Here is a 24,291-nt window from a genome sequence, read left to right as displayed (position 1 = left end):
ATCTTAGTCTTCATTTCAACTATTTTTAAACTTCTAGTTCTTGTCTAACTTCTATTTTTTTTTTCCAAATCTTCCTTTTCTCTAGTCAGTTCATTTTCTAATTTTTATAAATTTTATTTATGGTTTTCTCACTGCTCTATTGTAGTTACTATTTTCTTTTATCCTGTTTTGAAATGTTTTTGTCTGATACAGTGTTCACCTCTTTTGTGATTATGTTTCTCTGGAAGGATTTTATTCTTCCTTTTTGCCTTTTTAAAAAAATTATAACTTGACCTTGTATGAGACTTGACAGAAATCATTTCCTGTTGTTCATGTTTAAATGAGGTGATTTTGCTATACTCTTGAGATAGTGGGCCAGGTAACTTCATGTCTCCAGAACTTTCTCTTACATTGTTTTTTCACAGAATGTTAATGATCAGCTAGAAGCCCACAAAAACCCCAGGAGTCTAAACACTCAGATCTTCATTTGTAAATATCATCCTTCAAAATACAAAAAAAAAAAAAGAAAATCACCAGGGATTCCTAGAGAAATGGCTGATTTCAGGGTTGAGGCAGGGGAAAGTTTCCTGAATAAGAAACTATTCAAAGAATAATGGGAACATAGCAAGGGACACATCTGCCAGCTTGAAGAGGTGTCCACTGGCCAAATCTAGGACAGTGTGATCATCAAAATAAATAATGACAGCAAGGATCATAATCCACTGAGTAAGACTCATGAGTCTACACTGACATATATACATAAATACAGATGCATACACAAACACATGTGTGTAAACAGGAGAAAAGGGAAAGCCCTTTCTGTAGTAGAAAGCCAATTATGAAATGTAGAAGGAATTAGAAAAAAACACTCGCTAAGCATTAGTAGTAACTGTTTCAGATAAAAATTACCAATGGATGCCAAAAATAGTGGGTGATGTTTAAAGACTAAAGAGATATTAACATAATTTTAAGGTATCTGCCCACAAGATACTAATTAAAAATGGTAAAAGTAATTTTACAGTGGAAAAATTTGGAATATATCAACTTAAGTGATGAAAGTTAATATCACAAGTTAGTGACCGGACAAATTAACAGCATGTTGTCTCCTAACATCATGCACCAGAAGGACACAGCATTACTTCTGCATTTTTTCCTACCAAATGTCCACAGTCTGAATGTAAGTAAACATCAGACAAACCTAAATTGTGACACATGCTAAAAAATAATTGGCCTATACTCCTCAAAAATGTCAACATCAAGGAAGACAAAGAAAGGTTAAGGAAACTAAAAAGATGACAGCCAAATATACTGAAATCTTGGACAAGGAAAAGATACGGGGAATAATGAACGTTTTGGATCCAAGACATAATGAACATTAGTGGGAAAACTGGCCCGTAACTTTCAAAGATGTCAAAGTCATGGAAGACTTTGGAACAAAAGACTAAGGAACTGCCCCAGATTAAAGGAATCTTTAGGAGACATGATAAATGAATGTAACAAATGACTTGGGATTTTCTTTTACTATAGGAACATTTTACTATAAAAACATTATTGATGAAAACAGAACAAGCTCTATAGATTAAACAACAGTATTATATCAAAGCTAATTTCCTGATTTTATTATTTTACTGTGTTCATCAATGTCCATTTTTAGAGGTGTATTCTCATGTTAAGAGTAAAAAGGAAAAAAAATAAAAAAGGCATTGTGTCTACAAGTGACTCTCAATGGTTCATTAAAAAGATACGTGTGTGTGTGTGTGTGTGTGTGTGTGAGAGAGAGAGAGAGAGAGAGAGAAAAGAGAGAGACAAAGACAGAGAGGGAAGAAAGGAGGATAAAGTAAATGTGATACAATACCAACATTTGGGGAAAGCTGACAATAAGGCCCCAAGAATTTTCTATATTTGTGCAAATCTGAAATATTTCTGTAAATCTAAAATTATCAATATAACAAAATAAGAAGCTGGAAGAAAAGCATATAAGGTCTAAATTTTCTTAAGGCCATCTCTTTCCTTTTTCCATGTTTATATGACTCTTCTCTTCCTTTTGTCCTATTGTCTCTGTCCTGCTTAATTTGGATTCTACTCCCAGTAGGGCTCTTTCCTCAAAGGGAGCTTCAGCTGGTTTACTTTAAAAGCTCACAGGTCCCAGACTGTCTGAAGGTAATAGGAGGGAGGACAGTAAAATCAGAAAGAGAAACAACCTGGCCCAATGTACTCTAAGACAGCCAGACCTACAAGTTAAACTCAGAGAGCCTCACACACCCACAGGATGGTAAACAACTGATGCTCCCTATGAATGTCATAAAAGATTGAGGCTTGTAAGGAGCACAGAAAATAATTTTTTCTAATGGAAATTTATATTATTCCTTATAAATATTCTCATTCAAAATACTAACCCAAAGAAGTTAGGAAGACTAATGTGCTTAGGAGATGTGAAAATCTTAAGACTGTGGACAGCCTAAATTTTCCTATATCAATACCACATCACATCTGGATATGACGTATCGCCATTACCTTCTGGGGCTTCGAGGGTCTTTTTATTCTGTTCACACCACCCAATGGGATAGAGGTCAGCTTTCCTGATGTCACACCAGAAGTCTGCTCTGCGATCCTCCCCGTAGCCATCGTAGCGGAGGAGGAGCAGCTGCTCACAGGTGGTAATGATGGTGGCAACCCAGTAGGTTTCAGGGTCAGTTTTCACAGCCACCTCCAGTTTCATCCCAGGAGCAAATCCATTTTGCAAACGTGTGTCCACCTGAACAGAGACATGTTATTAAACACCAGAAAAACATCTAATGAGTACTTCTTTGGCCAACATTCTTTAAGACTTACCATTCTAAAGCACTAAATGCAATAAAATCTTCTCAAGGGAAATCTGAGAAATTTCAGTTCTAACTCACAGGAGTAATCCAAACAAAACAGGGACTAGCAATGCTGTTCGGTCCCATCAACCCTGAAGGAGCTTTAAGAGAAGTCAGTATTCCACGAAAGCTGTCTATCATGATTATAGAATATGCTTTCTATTAAATATACAGACCACTGAATGTTCACCATTTTAACAACCTTCAACACATTAAGATTTCAAGAGTGATTTCTTAATCATTCAAAAGAAGAAAATTCATGAAGCTAGAAAAAGTAAAGGACAAACAGAAGTTATATTGATAATAAATATGTATAATACATACCATACAGAGGGAGCCATATTTCCCAGTTTCCCTGAAACAGTCTGTGTTTACACCTGTTATCTCTGAATAATAACTAATAATGCCTCCTCTCTCTCTCAAAAGTGCCCTAATTTAAATGACAAATTATATAGTCACAAACGCTGCAGTCTGCAATTCTGAAAATCCTGTACGTATGTACTAAATAATGAGAGCCAGGTTTCTTACTGTGGGACAAAGAAGTGCATAAACCAAAATGCATAAATTCAAGTTAATCACGAGAAAAACCAAAGCCCAACTAAGAAACCTAAAACATTTAGGTTGGTGAAAAAGTAATTGCAGTTCTGGACCATGAATTTTAAGTCATTATAACTAGGTTCAAACATATCTTTATTAATCAAAATAGGAATCATTAGAATCAACACATTTTTGCCAATGAGAAATAAGTTTGCTTATTCCTGTAGCACAAAAATCCATGCTTTGGGATTCAACAAACTCTTGGAAAGCATTTTCTGCCTCCTGCTGGTTGTAGAAGCATTTCCCCTGCAAAAAGTTGTCAAGATGTTTCAAGAAGTGGTAGTTGGTTGGCAAGCGGTCAGGTGAGTATGGCAGATGAGGCAAAATCTTCATAGCCCAATGCTAGTTGTGCGACGCGTGGTCAGGTGTTGTTGTGGAGGAGAATTTGTCCCATTCTGTTGACCAACACTAGTTGCAAGCATTGCAGTTTTCTGTGCAGTTCAGTTCAGTTGCTCAGTCGTGTTCGACCCTTGTGAGTCTTCAGTGCATCTCATCAACTGGCTGAGCATACTTCTCAGATGTAATGGTTTTGCCAGGATTCAGAAAGCTGTAATGATCAGACAGGCAGCAGTTCACCAAACAGTGACCATCACCTTTCTTGGGTGCAAGTTTGGATTTGGGAAGTGCTTTGGAGCTTCTCCTCAGTCCAGTCACTGCGTTGGTCATCACCGGTTGTCATATAAAATCCATTTTTCATCACACGTCACAATCCAATCAAGAAGTGGTTCACTATTGCATAGAATAAGAGAAGATGACACTTCAAAATGACGGTATTTTGATTTGTGGTCATCTCATGAGGTACCCACTTATCAAGCTTTTTCACCTTTCCAATTTGCTTCAAATGCCAAACGAATACAGAATGGTCGACATTGAAGTCCTCGGCAATTTCTTCTGTAGTTTTAAGAGGATGAGCTTTGATGATCCTCTCAATTGGTCATTGTCAACTTCCGATGGCCAGTCACTGAGGAGAGCAGTGGCTTAAAGCTCCTCATCTTTAAGGGTCTCATCTCCTTTGCAAAACTTCTTGAATCACTACTGCAATATACATTCGTTAGCAGTTTCTGGGCCAAATGTGTTGTTGATGTTGTGAGTTGTCTCCACCGCTTTATGACCCATTTTGAACTCGAATAAGAAAACTGCTCGAATCTGCCTTTCATCTAACATCATTTCCCTAGTTTAAAATGAATATAAAATAAACAGCAAATAATAAGTCACTAGCAAAAAAATATAAAGTGAGAAATGTGTATTAAAATGATGGTGTAACATAACCACATTAATAAAAGAACGTATTCTGATATCAAACAGCCAAGTTCAACAATGCAAGACCGCAATTATTTTTGTACCAACACAACTGAGCAACTTCACTTTAATTTTTCACTTTCATGCATTGGAGAAGGAAATGGCAACCCACTCCAGTGTTCTTGCCTGGAGAATCCCAGGGACGGGGGAGCTTGGCAGGCTGCCGTCTATGGGGTCGCACAGAGTCGGACACGACTGAAGTGACTTAGCTTAGCTTAGCTTAGCTTAATAACTAGTATATGATTTGCACTTCAAAAGTATCCACACCATGAAAGACAGAGAGAATGAGGAACTGTCATGCATTGGAGGAGCCCATGGAAACACAACAACTAAGTACAATGTGGCCATCATAACCACTGGGAAGTGAGGGGGCTTCTGCAAACGAGAAGCCAGAAAGGGAAAGTATACATCCTGTGTAAAACTTCATTTTTATTCTAATCACTAACCTGCTGTATTCCTGAAAGGTAATCACTATCCTAAATTATAACACTACAGTTTAACACTGCCTGTGTTTCAGCACTATGTGGGCAAAATTATGCAGTATGAATGCTTTTCTTGCCCAACACTGCTTATGAGATTCATTTGTGCTGTTGCACATAACAGTACTTGATCTCTTTTCACTCCTGTATAATGTTCCATTATACACATACGTCATAATTTATCCATTCTAATTCTTCTAGGAGAAGGCACTCTGGATAGTTCACAGTTTTGGAAGACTACTAATAACACTGTCATGATTATAAGAATAGATCCGTATGTCACTTGATGCATACCTACATGAGTTCTTAAAAAGATACGTCCAAGCTGTTTCCCAAAGTGGTTGCACCAATGTACTCTCCCAATAGCGTACAAGAAATCTTCTTGCTCCAACATTCTAACCAATATTACTGTATTTTCAGCTTTTTTCATTTTAACCATCTTGAAGCATGTATTATATTATCTTGCTGTGATTTTAATTTGTATTATTATTTATAGACTTGAGAATGTTTATATTTTATTAGCCACTTAAGACTTCTTCTGGGGAATGCCTAAATTTTTTGCCAACTTTTGACTCAGTATTCTAGATATCAGTTTGCTAATTACTTGTATTACAAATATCATTTTCTTGATAGTGTTGTCTGATAAATAGAAGTCATTAATTGCAATATACTCTGATCCATCAATATTTTTCCATTAAAAGGTTAATTAATTTTCTGTATTTTTAAACAAATTCTCCCTATCCCGAGAGGTCATAAGATATATCAATACTACTATATTACTTTCTAGAAGCCTTTCATATTGAGAACTAATATCCACCCTGAATTAATCTCTATCTGTGGTCTTAGATTGAGGTCAGGTTTTACTTATTTGAATCAGTTTGTCAATTTCTACCTAATTTTTTTTGGTGTTTGATTTGAGTTGCAGTAAATCTACAGATTTGTTTGGGGAGAACTGACATCTTTAAAACAATGAGTCTTCCATTATATGAACAAGGCATATTCCTTCATTTTAAGTTATTTCAATAAAGATTTGTGTCTCTTTGCAAATATCTGTTACATTTGATGTTTTTTATGTTATTGTAAATCACATCTTTCAGCTTCCATTTTTGTCTGTTACTAGTATATAGAAATATAACCTTTTTTTATATCTGTCTTGTATTTAAAAATCTTGCAAAAATTACTCATTAATTCTAATATAGTTGTACATTATTTTATATATTATTCATCTGCAAATAATGATTTTTTCCCCTTCCTTCTCAATTTTTAAACATTTTAATTGTTTTTCTTACCTTATTGTATTGGTTAGATCCTCCAATACAATTATCAAATAGGAATCATGTTAACCAGCATAATTTTTGTCTTCTTCCATAATAAAAAGAAATATGAATCATATTACTATTAATAGTTTTCTGTAGATTTTGTATATATACACATCATCAAATTAAGGACATTCTCATCTATAGATTGCTAAGAATTTTATCATAAGTGGATATGGAATTTTATCAATAATTTTCTTTATATATTGTGATAGTAGTAAAAATTTTCTCCTTTACTCTACTACTATGGTGAATTATGCTGGTTTATTTTCAAATGTTAAGCCATCCTGCATTCCTGGAAAAAATCAACTTGTTATTAATGTATTATCCTTTTTAAATACAGGTACATTCAGTTTGGTATACAAAGTTTACTTTGTATGAAGCTATTTTTGCATCAGTCATTGTAAGTGACACATCTCTGTAATTTTCTCTTCTTGAATTATTAGGTTTGGTATCAAGGTTGTGCTGATGTCTAAACAAATTGGTACCCTACAATTAATATAGGATCGAATGACTAGACAGAAAGGAAACAGAAGACTTAAACAAGATTATAAATCAACGAGACCTAATAGATGTAAAGAGAACACTACTCAGCAACAGGAGAATGCACATTCCTCTCAAATGAACATGGAACATTCTCCAGGACTGACCATATCAGGACAAAAATAAAAAATCATACAAAGTAACTTTTCTGATCACAATGGAATAAAACTTGAACTCAGTAACACAAGGAAAACTAAAAAATTCACAAATATGTGCATATTAAACACAGCTAGCCAACAGATCAAAAAAGAAATCACAAAGGAAATTAGAAAATTCTTTGAGACAAGTTATAACAAAAATTGGGCTTCCCCGATGGCTCAGATGGTAAAGAATCTGCCTGCAATATGGGAGAGAAGAAAGCAGCATCATAAAATACATCCAAAGCGTTCTGTTCTTCTTAACAAGACTAACCCTCAAGAAAAACTATTTCACTAGGTCCTAACCAACTACAGTGAACAGAACCTTACTGATCTAAGGTAAGGAAAATACCCAACTCCAGCCCCCTCTAGCCTCCAAAATAGGGGAAAGAATACACACAACTCAGGCTCACTAAAACACTGAGACCAAATCACAGGACTAGAGAATGCTTTTGCTCCCCTCGTACCTTACCACCACATTAAGAGGGCTCCTGTACAAAAGGTGAGGCAAAATAAACGACAGCAAAGTACCTTTTAGCCTCTCACACCCACAGCTAAAACGAACAGTAAAATCAGCCTAACTTTTATCTGGATAAACAGAAAACAATGAAAACTCATTTATTTCTTTTTTTTTTTACTCAGTATATTATTAACATATCCAGCTTTCAACAAAAACTTACAGAGCTACTGCAAGACAAAAAACACAGTTTGAATAGACAGAGCAGATATTAGAACCAAGCTCAGATATGGCAGAGATGTTATCATATCAGGAATTTAAAACTGATCCATACGATAAGGTCTCTAAATGAAAAAAGATCAAATGAAAAAAGATTTTCATTTTTTCTAAATGAAAAAGGATCAGGGAGTCAAGCAATATAGTCACCACTTACATGTTTAAAAGACCCGTAGGGAACTGCTGTGGACCCTGTCTCTTCTAGATAGTCTTCCCAGCTTAACTCCACTTCTTCCACTCCAGATCCAGCATCTGGAATTAAAACAAAACAACACAAAACAGGCAAGACCCAATTAGAGAAAACTCAAGATATAAAAATATAAACTTAGTAAACCTAATTTACAACTTACTTCACAAGTTAATTTACTTTACATCCAGGATAACTAAGTTTTCTTTTTAAATAGCAGTTTCCCTTAATGCACTGATTTGGGCTCCCCTGGGGGTTCAGAGATCCCCTTGGACTGCAAGGAGATCCAACCAGTCCATTCTGAAGGAGATCAGCCCTGGGATTTCTTTGGAAGGAATGATGCTAAAGCTGAAACTCCAGTACTTTGGCCACCTCATGCGAAGAGTTGACTCATTGGAAAAGACTCTGATGCTGGGAGGGATTGGGGCAGGGGGAGAAAGGGGACGACAGAGGATGAGATGGCTGGATGGCATCACCGACTCGATGGACGTGAGTCTGAGTGAACTCCGGGAGTTGGTGATGGACAGGGAGGCCTGGCGTGCTGCGATTCATGGGGTCGCAAAGAGTCAGACACAATTGAGCAACTGATCTGATCTGGGGGTTCAGATGGTAAAGAATCTGCCTGCAATGTGGGAGACCAGGGTTTGATCCCCGGGTTGGGAAGATCCCCTGGGGAAGAGAATGGCTACCCACTCTGGTATTCTTGTCTGGAGAATTCCATGGACAGAGGAGCCAGGTGGACTACAGTCCATGGGATCCTAAAGAGTTGGACATGACTGAGCAACTAACACTTTTATTTCCACTTAATGCACTGATTATGAATGAATCTCAACACCATAGAGTGTGACATGCTCTCTCCTGCTAGGATCCATTTGGGATTCGCCTAAATGGATCATATAAAGCTGGTGAGAGTGTAACTATTATAATAACTCTGGACCGTAAGTTGGTATCTAATTGCCAAGTATTTGAGATCTTTAATAGGCCTTTCAAACTTAAATTTTCAATCTCTTCTTCCTTAGTGTCCTCAAATTGAGTAAAAGATACCACTGGCTGATATTTTGGCTCAACCCAAAAACTGTGGAGTTATTCTTACTTTTTTCTCTTTCTTTCAATCTTACATTCAATTAATCAGAAAGTTCTGTAGGTACTATCTTTAAAAATACCCCAAGTCTAATCACTTCCCACCATTTCTACTGCTCTAAGTGCAAGGTCTAACAACAATACCTTTCACCTTTTAATCACGCAATAAACCTAAAATCTCTGGGAGACTACAAAGGCCCTATATGATCTGACTCCTAGCTCCTGACCTTGCCACTGCATCCCCAACCAGCCTCTTGCTTGCTCACTGCACTCAAAGAACACTGAGGTTTGTTTGTTTACTTTCTAACCACGTTCTCTCCTCAAAGCCCCTAGGTTAGTTATTACCTCAGCTTAGGCTCATTCCCCTGTGTCATTCACAGCTTTACTTCATTCAGCCTCTACTCAAACACCTCTTCAGAAAGACCTTCCAGCAACCAGAAAGGCCTTCCATCAGTGCACATCTAAAGTAGAAGCCCCCAGCCTCTGCTTTCATTATCTTCAAGGCATTCATTCCTACCTCAAAGTATACCTTATGTCTTTTTATCTTCCCCACTAGACAACAAACTCTATGAAGACAGCAACGTTGTTTTGGAAAATGCTCTATTTCTGTCATAGCAGAGACTCAGCACATTTTTGCTGAGGGAGCAAAGATTCAAACACTTCATTGTAACCCAATCACCCCAATTCACATAAGCTGCTTAGAAGCAGGGCTTTATTCAGACGCGTTCCCACTGCCCATGCCTAACACTACCAGGTCTACGATAAACAGCTGCTGAATGAGTACACCCTTGGGGAGTCTATGCGTCACACAGACACAAGGAGGCAAGCAAACACAGGGACGCTCACCACAGTACTGTTTCTAACAGCAACAGACAGAAGCAATCAGTAGGAGAACAGATACATGATGGCAATCCTACAATGGAGCACTACTATGTAACAGCTGAAATGAATGAACGGATTGACATATAAATCTCAAAAAAAAAAAAAAAAAATCACATCAAGTAAAAAAAAAAAGCAGGTGCAGAATAAAAAGTACAAGATATAATTTAAGCCTCAAAACAAAACTCTGCAATATAATGTTTATAAATACATGCATTTCAATAACCTTTGGGGATGGAGGGAAGCAAAGAAGGTTAGAAGAAAAGTAAGAGAGACTTAAACTGTATTATGTTTTATTAATTTAAAAAAATGGAACACATGAAAATGTGTTCAACATCATTCAGTTCAGTTGCTCAGTCGTGTCTGACTCTTTGCGACGCCATGAACCACAGCACACCAGGCTTCCCTGTTCATCACCAACTCCCAGAGTCCACCGAAACCCATGTCCACTGACTCAGTGATGCCATCCAACCATCTCATCCTCTGTTGTCCCCTTCTCCTCCTGCCCTCAATCTTTCCCAGCATCAGGGTCTTTTCAAAGGAGTCAGCTCTTCACATCAGGTAGCCAAAGTATTGAAGTTTCAGCTTCAACATCAGTCCTACCAATGAATACCCAGGACTGATCTTCAATATCATTAAAGGCAAATCAAAACCACAGAGAGACACCACCTCATACTCATTAGGATGGCTATAATCAAAAAGCAGAAAATAAGCTTTGGCAAGGAAATGAGAAATTGGAATCTTTGTGCATTGCTGGTCTTGGAATAGAAAATGGTATAGTCAGTGTGGAAAATTTTTTGGTGGTTCCTCAAAACATTTTAAATATAATTACCATATGATCCAGCAATTTCACTTCTGGGTATATATCCGAAAGAATTGATAACAGGGACTCAAACAGGTATCTGTACATGAATGTTTAGAGCAGCAATACTGACAACAGCCAAAAGGTGGAAGTAACTGACCCAGGTATCCATCAACAAATGAATGGATAAACAAAATGTGGTATATGCATACAATGGAATATTATTCAGTCACAAAAAGGAAGGAAATTCTGAGACAGGCTACAAAATGTAGATGAACTATGAGAACATTACACTAAATAAGTCAAGCACAAAAGATCAAATATTGTATGTTTCCACTTACTTGAGGTAGAGTAGTCAAATTCATAGAGACAGAAACAAGAATGGGAGTTTCCAAGGACTGGGGGGGAGAGGGGAATGTGGAGTTAGTGTTTAATGGGTACAGAGTTCCAGTACAGGAAGATAAAAAAGTTTTGGAGATGGTGGTGTTAATGGTTGCACAACAATGTGAATGACCAGTATACCTGGTTAAAATGGTAAATTTTATGTTATGGATAATATACCACAATTTAAAAACATGAAAACAAATTTGGACAAAGTTAATTTATTATTTATTAATTTTAAATTCTGTATGGTAGGTACAGAAGTATTCCTTATATGTTTTCCATTCATTTCTACATATTTGAAATTTTTCACTAGAAATAAAACAAATCAATAAAGATTTTATTGGGAGCATCCTGGAAGCATGAGTCAATAGAAAGCCAACTTCCATCACTAGAACATAACAAGGCTAGACAATTTGTATTCATGGTCCTTGGCAAGAACCCTAGCCCCTCAAGCAGCATGCTAATTAAAAAATAAATAAATAAACAGGAGCAATAAAAGCAATGAATTAAAGGACTAAAATCTCCCATACATCAAAAAAACTACCTAAAAACTGAGAAAAAACAAGACTAATTAATGATCTGATAAAAAAATGAGCAAAATACATGAAAAGAGAATTTTTTGAATTGCAAATAGTCCTTAAACATATGGAAAGAGGTGCAAAGTTACTCATTTTAAAAGAATGCAAATGAAAACTACACTGAGATATCAGATTGGAAAAAATTCTAAAAGTTTGACAACACACTTCATGGTGAGGCAAGTAATTAGGCAGGTAAAGTATAATGATACAACCCTGGTGAAAGGGGTTGTATTTTTGTTGGCAACAGCTAACAAAATTACATATGTATTTACCTTCTGATCCAGCAATCCCACTTCTAGGAATCTATCCCAAAGATATGCTGGCAAAAATACAAAAAGACGTATGTACAAGGCTATTCATTGTAGTACTATATATGTAATACCAAGACTGGAATTAATCCAAATGTCCATCAGTAAGGAACTGGGTGAATAAAATATAGTATATACATCCAACATTATACAGCTGTAAAAAGGAATGAGAACGATTTCCACATACTGATGTGGAATAATCCTCAGTACATATTAAGTCAAACAGCAAAACACAGAGCAGTTTTTCTTGTAGCTCTAATTTTTGCATAGGGTCAAAGAGATATGAATATATATGCAAATGCTCACATCTATCTTTTTACATTTTAAAAAATGAACAACAGGATAAAATGTAATAAACCTTCTTTATATATGGAGAAGAATAAAAAGCATGAATTCTATCAACCTGAAAGTGGGAATGTTGTTATAAATATAATTTTGACTTTATAATTACTATATTCTTTACACAATTTAGAAACATATTTAAATTAAAAATTCTAAAAACTGAAAATGAACTTAAACAAACATGCCTAATGGTTGGTGGAAAAACCACAAAGAAAACAGAATCCCTTTAAGTCATTATTAAAATACAGAATTCTGACTGCAAACCTGAGTGGAATATATTTAAAGACAAAACAATGAAATCTTAAACCACACACTACTATTCTATTGATATCTGGAATGTTGGTATTCTTGTTTGTGAGAAAATTATATGAATATTATATAAATAAATAAGTTTAAATAAGGATAAAACAATTTAAACAAGTTTAAATAAGGATAAAAACAAATAAGTGATGATATTAAAGATTACAAAACAACACATTTTCAAAAGAAAAGATATAAAAATCAAAGAAAGAAAATCCCTGTAATTTTATAAAATTATTTATGAAATTATATAAAATTTATACAATTTTATAAAATTATAAATATCAGATGAAGCCATCTGATTTTCTTTTCTCTTCAAAAGATGTGTATTTTGGGACTTTGCTGGCAGTCCAATGCTTGAGACTCCACACTTCCACTGCAGGGGGCTCAGGTTCGATCCCTAGTCACAGAACTAGGATCCCCCACATCGTGCATCAAACAAAAAAAATGATGTGTATTTTCCAGCTATGTTTATGGATGAGACCTAGAAGAAATGGCAAGCTACTATCAATGAGCACCCCAGCATCTGGGCTGTAGATTATAAACATCATGCTGCTGCTGCTGCTGCTAAGTCGCTTCAGTCGTGTCCGACTCTGTGTGACCCCACAGATGGCAGCCCACCAGGCTCCCCCGTCCCTGGGACTCTCCAGGCAAGAACACTGGAGTGGGTTGCCATTTCCTTTTCCAATGCATGAAAGTGAAAAGTGAAAGTGAAGTTGCTCAGTTGTGTCCGACTTAGCGACCCCATGGACTGCAGCCTACCAGGCTCCTCCGTCTATGGGATTTTCCAGGCAAGAGTACTGACTGGAGTGAGGTACCATTGCCTTCTCCGATAAACATCATATCCACTTAAAAAAAAAAAAAAGAGCTTCTCAGAGAAATGTCAGATTGCAAAGTTGGGGCAGGAAATGTACCGGAGGAACCTTGGAATCTTACTATGCCAGAAAGCAAGGACTAAAACTATCAGAGATATAATGACATCACATCCAAAGAACACAGGAACCAATCTGAAACAACTCTCACTGCTTGAGAATGGAATAATTTGATCATCAAATGAATGATGACAGCAACGGATTTAAATTCACACGTAATATATATACTGTATGAGTTAATGACAACATTTAAAACAAAAGAAAACAAATCAACTTCCTAAATAGCAAAGTGAATACCTTACTCTTTCAGAAAAGCAGCAAAAATACTGGCTAAACAATGAAACTTGACCATTTCAAAGTTCTGAAATTAACTGAAGGGGAAAAAAAAAACAACAAAAAACCCCAAACTGAAAAGCATCTATTCAAGACAAGTTATTGAACCTCTGTCAGAAGAGTGGGATTGTGGCACTTTAAGTTGGACCTATTCCCATCTCTCATTCCTCCTCAGCTAAAAAAAGAAATTTTAGAACTGAAAATATAACCAAAAAAAAAAAACCCTCCATAGATAAGCTCTATAAGCAGAATGGGGAGAACAAAGAATCACTAAAATTAAAGAGCAATAGAAAACACTTCAATTTAAACAACACAGAGAAAAAAATGAAAAGAGCCTCATAAAGCTGTGCAACAATAACAAAGATTTAACAAAAGTGTCTTCAGAGTTCCAAAAGAAGAGAAAGAACAAGGCAGTAAAAGTCCTAGAAGAAATAATGGCTGAAAATGTTTCAAATTTGTCAAAAGACATGAGCCTACAATTTTAAAAAGCTGAGAAAACCCCAAACAAGATAAACCCAAGGAAATCTGTACACAGACACACAGAGTCAAATTGCTGAAAATGAAAGACATTAAATCTTGAAAGCAGCAAGAGAAACAGTACCTCTTCTAAGGGAAGTGACCAGAGACAGGGAAACTAATAATTTTATCACCAACCGACCTACACTAGAAAAATGGCTAAAGGAAATTCAATAAACAGAAGTGAAATGCTAGTAAAAGGAATCTTGGAAAATCAGGAATTAATAAAGAACAAAAAATAAAAATAGTGGAAAACATTATTATGAAACATTTTCCTTCTTCTCTTGAATTTTCTAAACTATATTTGACAGCTGAAGCCAAAAAAAAATTTTTTTTTTTGGCCATACCAGAAGGCATGTGGGATCTTAGTTCCCTGACCAGGGATGGAACCTGTAACACCCTGCATTGGAAGTGCAGTCTTAACCACTGAACAGCCAGGAAAGTTCCCCCAAATTTTAACAATATCTAATCTGGTTCTCAAAATATGTAGAGAAATATTTAAGACAAGTTTTATTATAAATAAGAGTAGGTAAGGAGATATAAAAAGCAGGTAAAATTTCTACACTTCACTCTAACAAAATGATAACATCAGCAGAATGGGATATGTTGCTTGCTATGCTAAGTCACTTCAGTTGTGTCCGACTCTGTGTGACCCCATAGACAGCAGCCCACCAGGCTTCCCCGTCCCTGGGATTCTCCAGGCAAGAACACTGGAGTGGGTTGCCATGTCCTTCTTCCAACGCATGAAAGTGAAAAGTGAAAGTGAAGTCGCTCAGTCGTGTCCGACCCTCAGTGACCCCATGGAACGCAGCCTACCAGGCTCCTCCATCCATGGGATTTTCCAGGCGAGAGTACTGGAGTGGGGTGCCATTGCCTTCTCCAATGGGATATGTTAGGTATATATAATACCTAAAGCAACCACTAAAAAAGCTACACAGAGATACACTCAAGAACAGTATACAGGGCTTCCTTGATGATAGATTGGTTAAGAATCTGCCTGCCAACTCAGGGGATATAGGTTCGACCCCTGCTCTAGGAAGATCCCACATGCCATGGGGCAACTAGGCCTGTGCGCCACAACTACCGACCCAGTGCTGTAGAGCCCGCAAGCCGCGATTTCTGAAGCCTGTGTGCCTAAAAGCTGTGCTATGCCACAAGAGAAGCCACCCCAATGACAAGCCAGTGCACTGCAACTAGAGTGTAGCCCCTGTACTCTGCAACTAGAGAAAGCCTGAAGGGCAACAAAGACTCCAGCAAACAAAATCTTTAAAAAAAAAAAAAAAAAAAAACACTGTAGAGACAAATCAAAACAAAATTCTAAAAACATTTTCAAGTATCCCACAGGAAGATAGGAAAAGGAACAAAAAATAGAGAAAACAAATGAACAAAACCGGCAGATGTTAAAAAAAAAAAAAAAAAAGGCACACATGAGCCTTAACATATCGACAATTACATTAACTGTAAATGGTCTAAACACACCAATTACAAGACTGAAAAAAAATTTTTAATGACTATATGGTTTTATAAGAAACGTACTTCAAATATAATGATTCACAGAGGTTGAAAGTGAAAGGATGAAAAGGATATACCATGGAAACATTAATAAAAAAAGAGTATGAATAGGTAAAATCTATCTCCAGTGTTCTTGCCTGGAGAATCCCAGGGATGGTGGAGCCTGATGGGCTGCTGTCTATGGGGTTGCACAGAGTCGGACACGACTGAAGCGACTTAGCAGCAGCAGCAGCATAGAGACAGAAAGTAGACATGATCTCCAGAGGCTGGATTAAGCAAGAAATAACTGCCAATGGTTTCTTCTGAGGAGTGATGAAAATGTTCTGGAATTAAGTAGTAGTGCTTGTGAATATACTAAAAACCACTGAATTGTATATTTTCAAATGGTAAATTTTACAGTATGTGAATTGTATCTCAAAAAAAAGTACTTCAATAAAGTTGTCAATTAAAAAGCAACAAACAATATGACTGATAAATGAGCCAAAACTACGATGCCATGGTACTGAAGACGATGTAGGGATGGCAAGTAAGAACCTGTTCAACATCACTAACCATTAGGGGAATGCAAAGTAAGACCAAGATGATCTGTTAATTTATCAGCACGACTTCAGTAAAAATAGTGACAATACCAAATGGCTGTGAGGATGTGAAGAAATCAGATCTCATACATTGCTGGAAAGAATGTATATGGTACAGCCACACTGGAAAGTAGCGGTGCTCCTGGGCATTTATCCCAGAAAAATGAAATCTCATGTATATGATTATTCATAGCAGCTTTATTCATAAAAGCCAAAAGCTGGAAGCAACCAAAATGTACTGCAACAGATGAATGGTTAACCAAACGGCAGTATATCCATGGAATACTACCAAGCAATAAAAGAGAACAGATTCCTGATATATTCAAGAATTTGGATGGATCTCAGGGGCATTATTTTGAGTGAAAAAAAGCCCATCTCAGAAAGTCACATACTGTGTGGTTCTACTTATGTAACATTCTGGAAATGACAAAATTATAGATATGAAGAAATGATTAATGGTTACCTCGGGTTAGGGAATGCTGGGGAAGAGGAGTCGGTGTAACTGTAAAGGGGCAGTACAAAGGAGCTCTGTGTGGCGATGGAATAGTTCTGTATCTTGACTGAAGTGGCAGTTACAGGAATTTACACAAATCATAGAGAAATACATACATTTGATACATATATCAATTTCCCAGCTTTTATATTGCACTATACTTAAATGAGATGTCACTTACAGTAGAAGCTGTGTGATGGGTACATGAAGACTGTCAGAATCTTTGCAAGCTCCTATGAATTGATAATTACTTCAAAACAAATTACCTTTTTTTTTTAAACGAAGTCTGCTCATAAAAGTTATTTACTTTTTCAGCAAACAGGCTGAGCACCCCTGGTGCCAGGTACAAAGAAAGATAACTCGTATCTTCAAAGAGCTTCCCATTTAGTGGTAGAAAGATAAGCCTGACAATGTAACACAGGTGAGTAATGGAATTCTGCACTCCGAAAAACAGATTCCGCTCAGCAAAACCGATACCTGCATCAGTCTGCTGCTCCCCGTTCATTTCCACAGCACATGGGTAAGCTCCTCCCCACACAGAGGACAGGCCTTATGGTTATGCTACAATCTGAAGATTACTTGCAATTCTCAAGCATCTGTTCAATGGGCATCGAAGGGTCCAAGTGAAAGTGCTGAAAAATCAAAAAGAACACATTAACAGGCTGCAGTCCAGTGTTTACTCACTCATAAGACGCAACACTCTGGTGGGTTGAAACGGCAGATAAAAACACACTGGCAGCATAGATGTAATTAGAAACAAAAATCGACACCTTTTCTAATTTTGAAGGTATATGTGTGTGTGTGTAGACACAGAGAGAGCAAGCTATTAAGATCTTGATATCTAAAAATCACAACAAATAAACATATATATGTGAATCACTACCTCTTCAACTTAGATTATAATACTGAGCAGGTCTATCCACAAAAACTCCAATTCTTAATGAAGTTCTGGGGAATGGGGGAGGAGTTTAGCTTTCAAAGCTCTGTCTTAGTAAGATTCAGGATACAATGTATTATTTTATCTAGTTTCCCATCTCATTTACCTACAATATTATGCAGAACCAAAAAGTATGAACTATATTTGTCTACAATTACACTTACAAAAAAAGCACAATTCTTCCAAAATAAGCTCTGATATCATTTATTCTTCAAAAAAAAAAAAAAAAAGAGTTTTATTGGGATATAACTCACATGCCAAAATGTTCCATTTTAAGTGTACAATTCAATTATCTTCAGTAAATTTACAGATTTGTGTAACCATCACTATACTCCAATTTTGGAATATTTCTATCCCTCTGGAAAAGAACTTCCTTCCCACCTGCAGTTCTTCCCTGTTCCATCCCCAGCCTCAGGCAACCACTGATCAACTTTCTGTCTCTAGAGATTTTGTCACTTCTGGACATGTCACAGCAATGGAATCATACAGTATGTGGTTTCTTGTATCTCGCTTCTTTCACTCAGCATGTTTTTGAGGCCCATCCATGCTGCACATGGATGAATCTATTTATTCCTGCTTTACTTACATGCAAAACAATCTCAGATACTGCCTTTACATATGCCTAATAGAGTAGAAAGAGGAAAGAAGCTGCTGCCTGAAGGCAGAATGTGAACAGACCAAAAGGACAACAATGCAGAAAACCCTAACGGTGGGACAGGAACTCAACAGCCACAGCTGCCTGTGATACCTACAAGAGGAAATACCTCTGCACCTGTCAACAAGATTCTGAATCTGTATTCGATCCCCAGGAATGGATTCTCATAAAAACCTTTTAAACAGATTCTAGCTCCAGCTCCACCCACGATAAATATGCTATCTTATACAGACTACATTATGTCCATTTTTTAAATCTGTAAAATGAGCATAACATCCTTTTCAGATTTTAAAACTAAATTTCCTACTGAGCATAGAGAAAATCTTAATAACTGTTAATACTACGGATATCCCATTTGAGGTAACTACCAGTTATCCAAAGTCCTTTCATACAACTTAAGCACTGAAACTCATACTTTCACAGATAGGAACAACTGAGTATAAACTTGGTAGTGAGATTTAAATCCTCTGAACAAGCTTTCTTCTCTCAGCTTCCTTTTCTACTCCAAGTCCAAAACATTTAAACTATATCATTCCACCTATAATTCATTCACTCCCCATATTTATGGAACACCAGTTCATTACCATCTACTATTCCAGGGGGTAAAGGTAAAGTAACCAAGAGAGACTTAGTTTCTGCATTCATGACACTTATTTTCAATAGGAGGAAGAAAATTTAAGCTAACAATTTAAAAGAATTATTTAAAGTGCTAAGAAGGAAAAGCAGTGGGTGCTAAAACAGAACATAACGGCAGACCTAACCTAAAATAAGAGGACACTGACATGGTCCCTGGTTGGAGGCGGCGGGTGGGGGCTGGGGGGCGCTAAGGGAGATATTCAAGGTGATACTAAAGGTTGAGCGCTGAAGAATTGATGCTTTCTAACTGGTGCGGGAGAAGACTCTTGTCTACTGGACAGCAAGGAGATCAGACCAGTCAATTCTAAAGGAGACCAACATTTCCTGATTATTCACTGTAAGGACTGATGGTGAAGTTCCAATACCTGTGGTCCCCTGATGTGAAGAAAGACTCATTGCAAAAGACTCTGATGGTGGGAAAGATTAAGAGCAGGAGGAGAAGGGGGTGACAGAGGATGAGATGGTTGGATGGCATCACCGACACAATGGACATGAGTTCAAGCAAACTTCAGGAGATACTGAAGGACAGGGAACCCTGGTGTGCTGCAGTCCATGGGATTGCAAAGAGTTGGACACGACTGAATGATCAACAACAAAGGGGAAACTGCAGCGAGTCAAAAAGGACAGAAAAGAAAGTGTAGTCCAGGCACAGGGAGCAGCACACACAAAGGCTCTAAGGTAGGGAGGAACTGAGAGGAGGCCTCTGTGGCTGAAGCATCGGAACCAACCAGATAAGTGGCACACAAGGAAACTGGACAGGAAGAGAAGAAATAACACATATGATATTTACTGAGGATTTTCCATGTGTGGCTACTATCCAAAGCACTTAAACATACTAAGCCATTTAATACTCTCAACAACTGGACAAGGTAACCATAGCCACCATGAGGAAACAAGCACAGAATAAGCAGTACCTGCCAGTGTCCTACAGCTAGTAAGAAGGAAAATCAGGTTTCAAACCTAGCAAAGCATCCATATTCTAATTCCTCAAGCACTATACTATATACTACCTCTCAATGAGAAGCAATCAAGGGCTTCTTTAATTAAGTAGTGTGTGCATGCTCAGTCACTTCAATCGTGTCCGACTGAGATCCTATGGAGGTAGCCTGCCAGGTTCCTCTGTCCTTGGAATTCTCCATAGAGTGCGCTGCCGTGCCCTCCTCCAGGGGATATTCCAGACCCAGGGATCCAACTGAACTCAGGTCTTCCGCATTGCAGGCAGATTCTTTACCAGTTGAGCCACAAGGGAAGCTCAAGAATACTGGAGTGGGTAGCCTATTCCTTCTCCAGCAGATCTTTCCGACTCAGAAATTGAACTGGGGTCTCCTGCATTACAGATAGATTCTTTACCAGATGAGCTATCAGGGAAGCCGTTTTTAAGCAGAGAAAGGATCAAATCTGTTTTAAAAATGGTCACTCCGGAAAAAAAAAAATCACTCTGGACCCAAAAAGAGAAACCATAAAGGAGACAAAAACATAAAAGTATCAAATTTCTAAATGGCAAAAGACACCATAAACAAAATTCAAAGATAAGAGAGTAGTTCTGAAGTTCTCATTACAAGAAAAAAATTTTTTCTATGTTTAGTGACAGATGTAACTAGATTTACTGCAGTAATCATTCACAATGTATACAAATATCAAATCATTGTGCTATGTGTCTGAAACTAATATAATGTTATGTCAATTAATATTCAATAAAAACAAAAGGACAGTTGAGATAGATGAAAATATTAGCAAATTGTAAGATAATGGATTAATTAATACAAGTTCCTATAATTCACCAAGAAAAAATAAAAATGGGCAAAATATTAAGTGATTAACTCACATTAAAAATCAGAGTTAAAACTTACAAAAATATGTCCAATCTCCTTAGTATTATCTGTAACAGTGAGAAACCAGAAACAGCCTGTAAAACCATCAAATGTGAAAGAGATGGCTACACATGTTATGAAACACCTACACTAGGAAATACTCTGTATCCATTTGAAGAATACAGGCAGATTTATAAAAGCATATGGGAGTGTCATGTTTACACCCAGTGGAAAAAAAGCAAGTGAAGGATAATTTATATTAACTTTAAAAAATCTTGTGTCCATTGTTTACTTGGTTATGTGACTTTCAACAAATGCCTTATTTGTGCCAATGATATCACTTATAAAAGTGGGGATTAACAGTATTGTACCTACCTCACCGGCTGATAAGATAAGTAGGATAAACCATGAAAAACATTTACCAAAGAGTTACATAGTAAATGCTGAGTTATGTTATGCAGTTGACAGTTTTAAGTTTCTACGGCAACAATTTAGTGGTCATCTCAACATATAGTCTTGAAACTTCGTCATGGGTCTGATACAACAAAATTTTCTGTCGGTTTACAAGGCTTTGCAGATAGCACCCACTGCTTGCACTCATCAACTCTTGAAATACACCGCCATATTTTGGGAAGTGAGCCACAAAGTGCAATAATAATAATTATTATAAGTAAATCTTCAGAGCCAAAAAGATATGAGTTGGGGGAAATGCAACTCTTACGCAGGTGAAACTAAGAATACAAAATTTTAAAAATTGAGCTATAATTAACAAACAATATTAGGTAAGTTTCGGGTGTAGTGATTCAATTTTTTTATACAATATGAAATGATCATTGCAATAAGACCAGTTACCATCTGTCACCATGCAAAGCTGTGAAAAAGGATTGAGATTTTTTTCAATCTTAAAACATCACTTAGATTTTTAACCAATAAACAGTCAGTTCATAGTCTTAATAGGATCAAGAGAAATAAAGTGATGAAGCCTTTTGCTGTAGAACATCTGGCAGATCCTTCTCTTTATTGCTAGTCTGCTGTCTTTTCATGCAGTGAGGGGAAAAAAAAAAACAGTAAAATATCCAGGAGCTTGAAACATGTAAAAATTTAATTTACTTTTCATTTATTTCCTATTCATGTTAAATTATTTTATTGCCTTTATTTTATTACTGATTTTGGTATTAGAATTCCTCTTGTGGTGACCAGAATACATTAAGAGCTATTTATGTAAATAAGCTCCCATGAACTAACTAATCTGGATCTTGCTCATCTTATTTAAAATTATTTCAGTGAACTAAACAGGAGCCTATTACAGGAGATTCTAATAAAAGAGACTGAAGCCAAAGTATAGCTATTCTAAAATATGAAACACCTCTAAGAAATATAAATAACAATTTAAAAAGCAAAATTAATTGTACAAAACAAGCTCTGAAGTCAAACATACACAGGCACACAAAGGAAACAACAAAACCCAGGCAGAATAAAACTGGATTTAACTATTTTATTTTTAGTGATACATCAATGTAAAATAAAACCACCATGGGATACTTACTTTTTAATAGGTCTTTTAAAAGATCTAAAAGTCATCTGAACAACAAACAGCTACATGATGTTTCCCCTTCCCTTTATACTACTAGGCTCCACGATAATGCACTTGATTTTCAAGGCTAAGATTAAACATTGAGTAAGAATATTTATTGCAGAGAAAAGTTACAATAATGCCAGAGAGATTTCTATAGCTTAAGTCCTCAGCCAAATGATTTAACATGCTGGACACAACTTTTAAAACACTTTGGAAGGACAAAACTCAGTGTGACTATAAAGATATAACCTATTATATATGGTGGCTACAAGAAAATGTTTTAATTCAGTAAATATTTACCAGTTAAAAAGAAAATTCCCACTGAAATGTTTGAATTTGCATTCCTCTCCCTCAACTCAACAAATGGAAGGTCAGTAATAATTTCAAGTATGCTATAAATATGGTAGCTGCAAACAATTCAGCAAATCAGATGCTCCATTGGGGGCAGATTTGCAAAGTTAAGCTTGCTCCCGACAGCAGATGCTAGTGGTGCAGTCACTGTACTTTCGTCCCCCAACACGTGTAGATTTCAGTCTGTCTTTCACTCCCCACAATGGATATGATAATCTTCACTCCCTGACCTTGTGCACATCCTATCTGACAGGCTATGTAAATTAAATCTTACATCTGTCAAACGTCAATGTAACTTGATTATCAGGAGTAGAAAATTTCTATTGTTTCATTAAGTTCTTTGTTATTGTTGTTTTTCACCCACTGCTACATGTTGAACGAGGAACATAAAAATAAGTCTGTTAAGTTGACAAATCTTAGCCACTCAGATCATCTAAATTAAATTTGACACTAACTTAACTTTTCATGACTATGTAAACACAACACAGGGCATATCTACCTTAGTTGAACAAATCAATATTTATTAACTTACAAAAACAGTAAAAGCTTTCAACAAAAGCCACAACTCAGGAACACCCTAAGGTTCTGTGGAAGTCTGGATGGGATAAAGTTTGGGGGAGAATGGATACACGTATACGTACGGCTGAGTTTCTTTGCTGTCCCCCTGAAACTATCACAACAACACTGCTAATCAACTATACTTCAACATAAAATAAAAAGTTCATAAAAAGAGAAAAGAATACCCTAAAGAATACCCTTTTTTTAAAAGGTGCTCAACATCACATCATTAAGGACATGGATATCAAAAGCACAGTGAGCTCTCACAGCATACCTACTGGAATGGCTATCATCAAAAAGAAAAAAATAACAAGTGCTGGCAAAGATGTTGAGGACAGGAAACTGCTCTGCACTACTGGTGGGAATAAACACTGGTGCAGGCATGGTGTGGGCAGGAATCCCTTAGTAGAAACAAAGCAGCCCTCATAGTCAACTAGAGAGTCTGAAATGCTGTACTTGGGAGCAATCTCAAAAATGACAGGATGATCTCTCTTTGTTTCCAAGACAAACCATTCAATATCACAGTAATCCAAGTCTATGCCCCAACCACTAATGCTGAAGAAGCTGAAGTTGAATGGTTCCATGAAGACCTACAAGACTTTCTAGAACTAACACCAAAAAAACTGTCCTTTTCATCATAGGGGGCTAGAAAGCAAAGT

The 24,291-nt window shown here is 36.7% G+C and overlaps 1 protein-coding gene across 9 annotated transcripts in view; it reads right to left on the bottom strand.

Moving 5' to 3' along the window:
* SFMBT1 (Scm like with four mbt domains 1) overlaps positions 1-24,291 on the bottom strand; it is a 115,800-nt gene that overhangs the window by 31,462 nt on the left and 60,047 nt on the right. For 8 of the 9 annotated variants that reach the window (XM_070360573.1, XM_070360577.1, XM_070360571.1 and 5 more), the window contains 3 exons: positions 17,586-17,740; positions 8,102-8,196; positions 2,494-2,734 (listed from right to left, as the gene is read on the bottom strand). In XM_070360573.1, coding sequence (XP_070216674.1) covers positions 2,494-2,734; positions 8,102-8,196; positions 17,586-17,613 — 364 coding nt within the window. In that variant the 5' untranslated portion in view covers positions 17,614-17,740. Of the gene's footprint in view, positions 1-2,493; positions 2,735-6,504; positions 6,578-8,101; positions 8,197-17,585; positions 17,741-24,291 lie in introns of those variants that run through there. The other variant, XM_070360578.1, reaches the window with a different exon arrangement.

The sequence above is a fragment of the Bos mutus genome, chromosome 22 (assembly GCF_027580195.1).
Source record: "Bos mutus isolate GX-2022 chromosome 22, NWIPB_WYAK_1.1, whole genome shotgun sequence".
NCBI classification, from domain to species: Eukaryota; Metazoa; Chordata; class Mammalia; order Artiodactyla; family Bovidae; genus Bos; species Bos mutus.
Note: the sequence above shows the minus strand (reverse complement) of the source record. Positions and strands in the feature narration are given on the sequence as shown.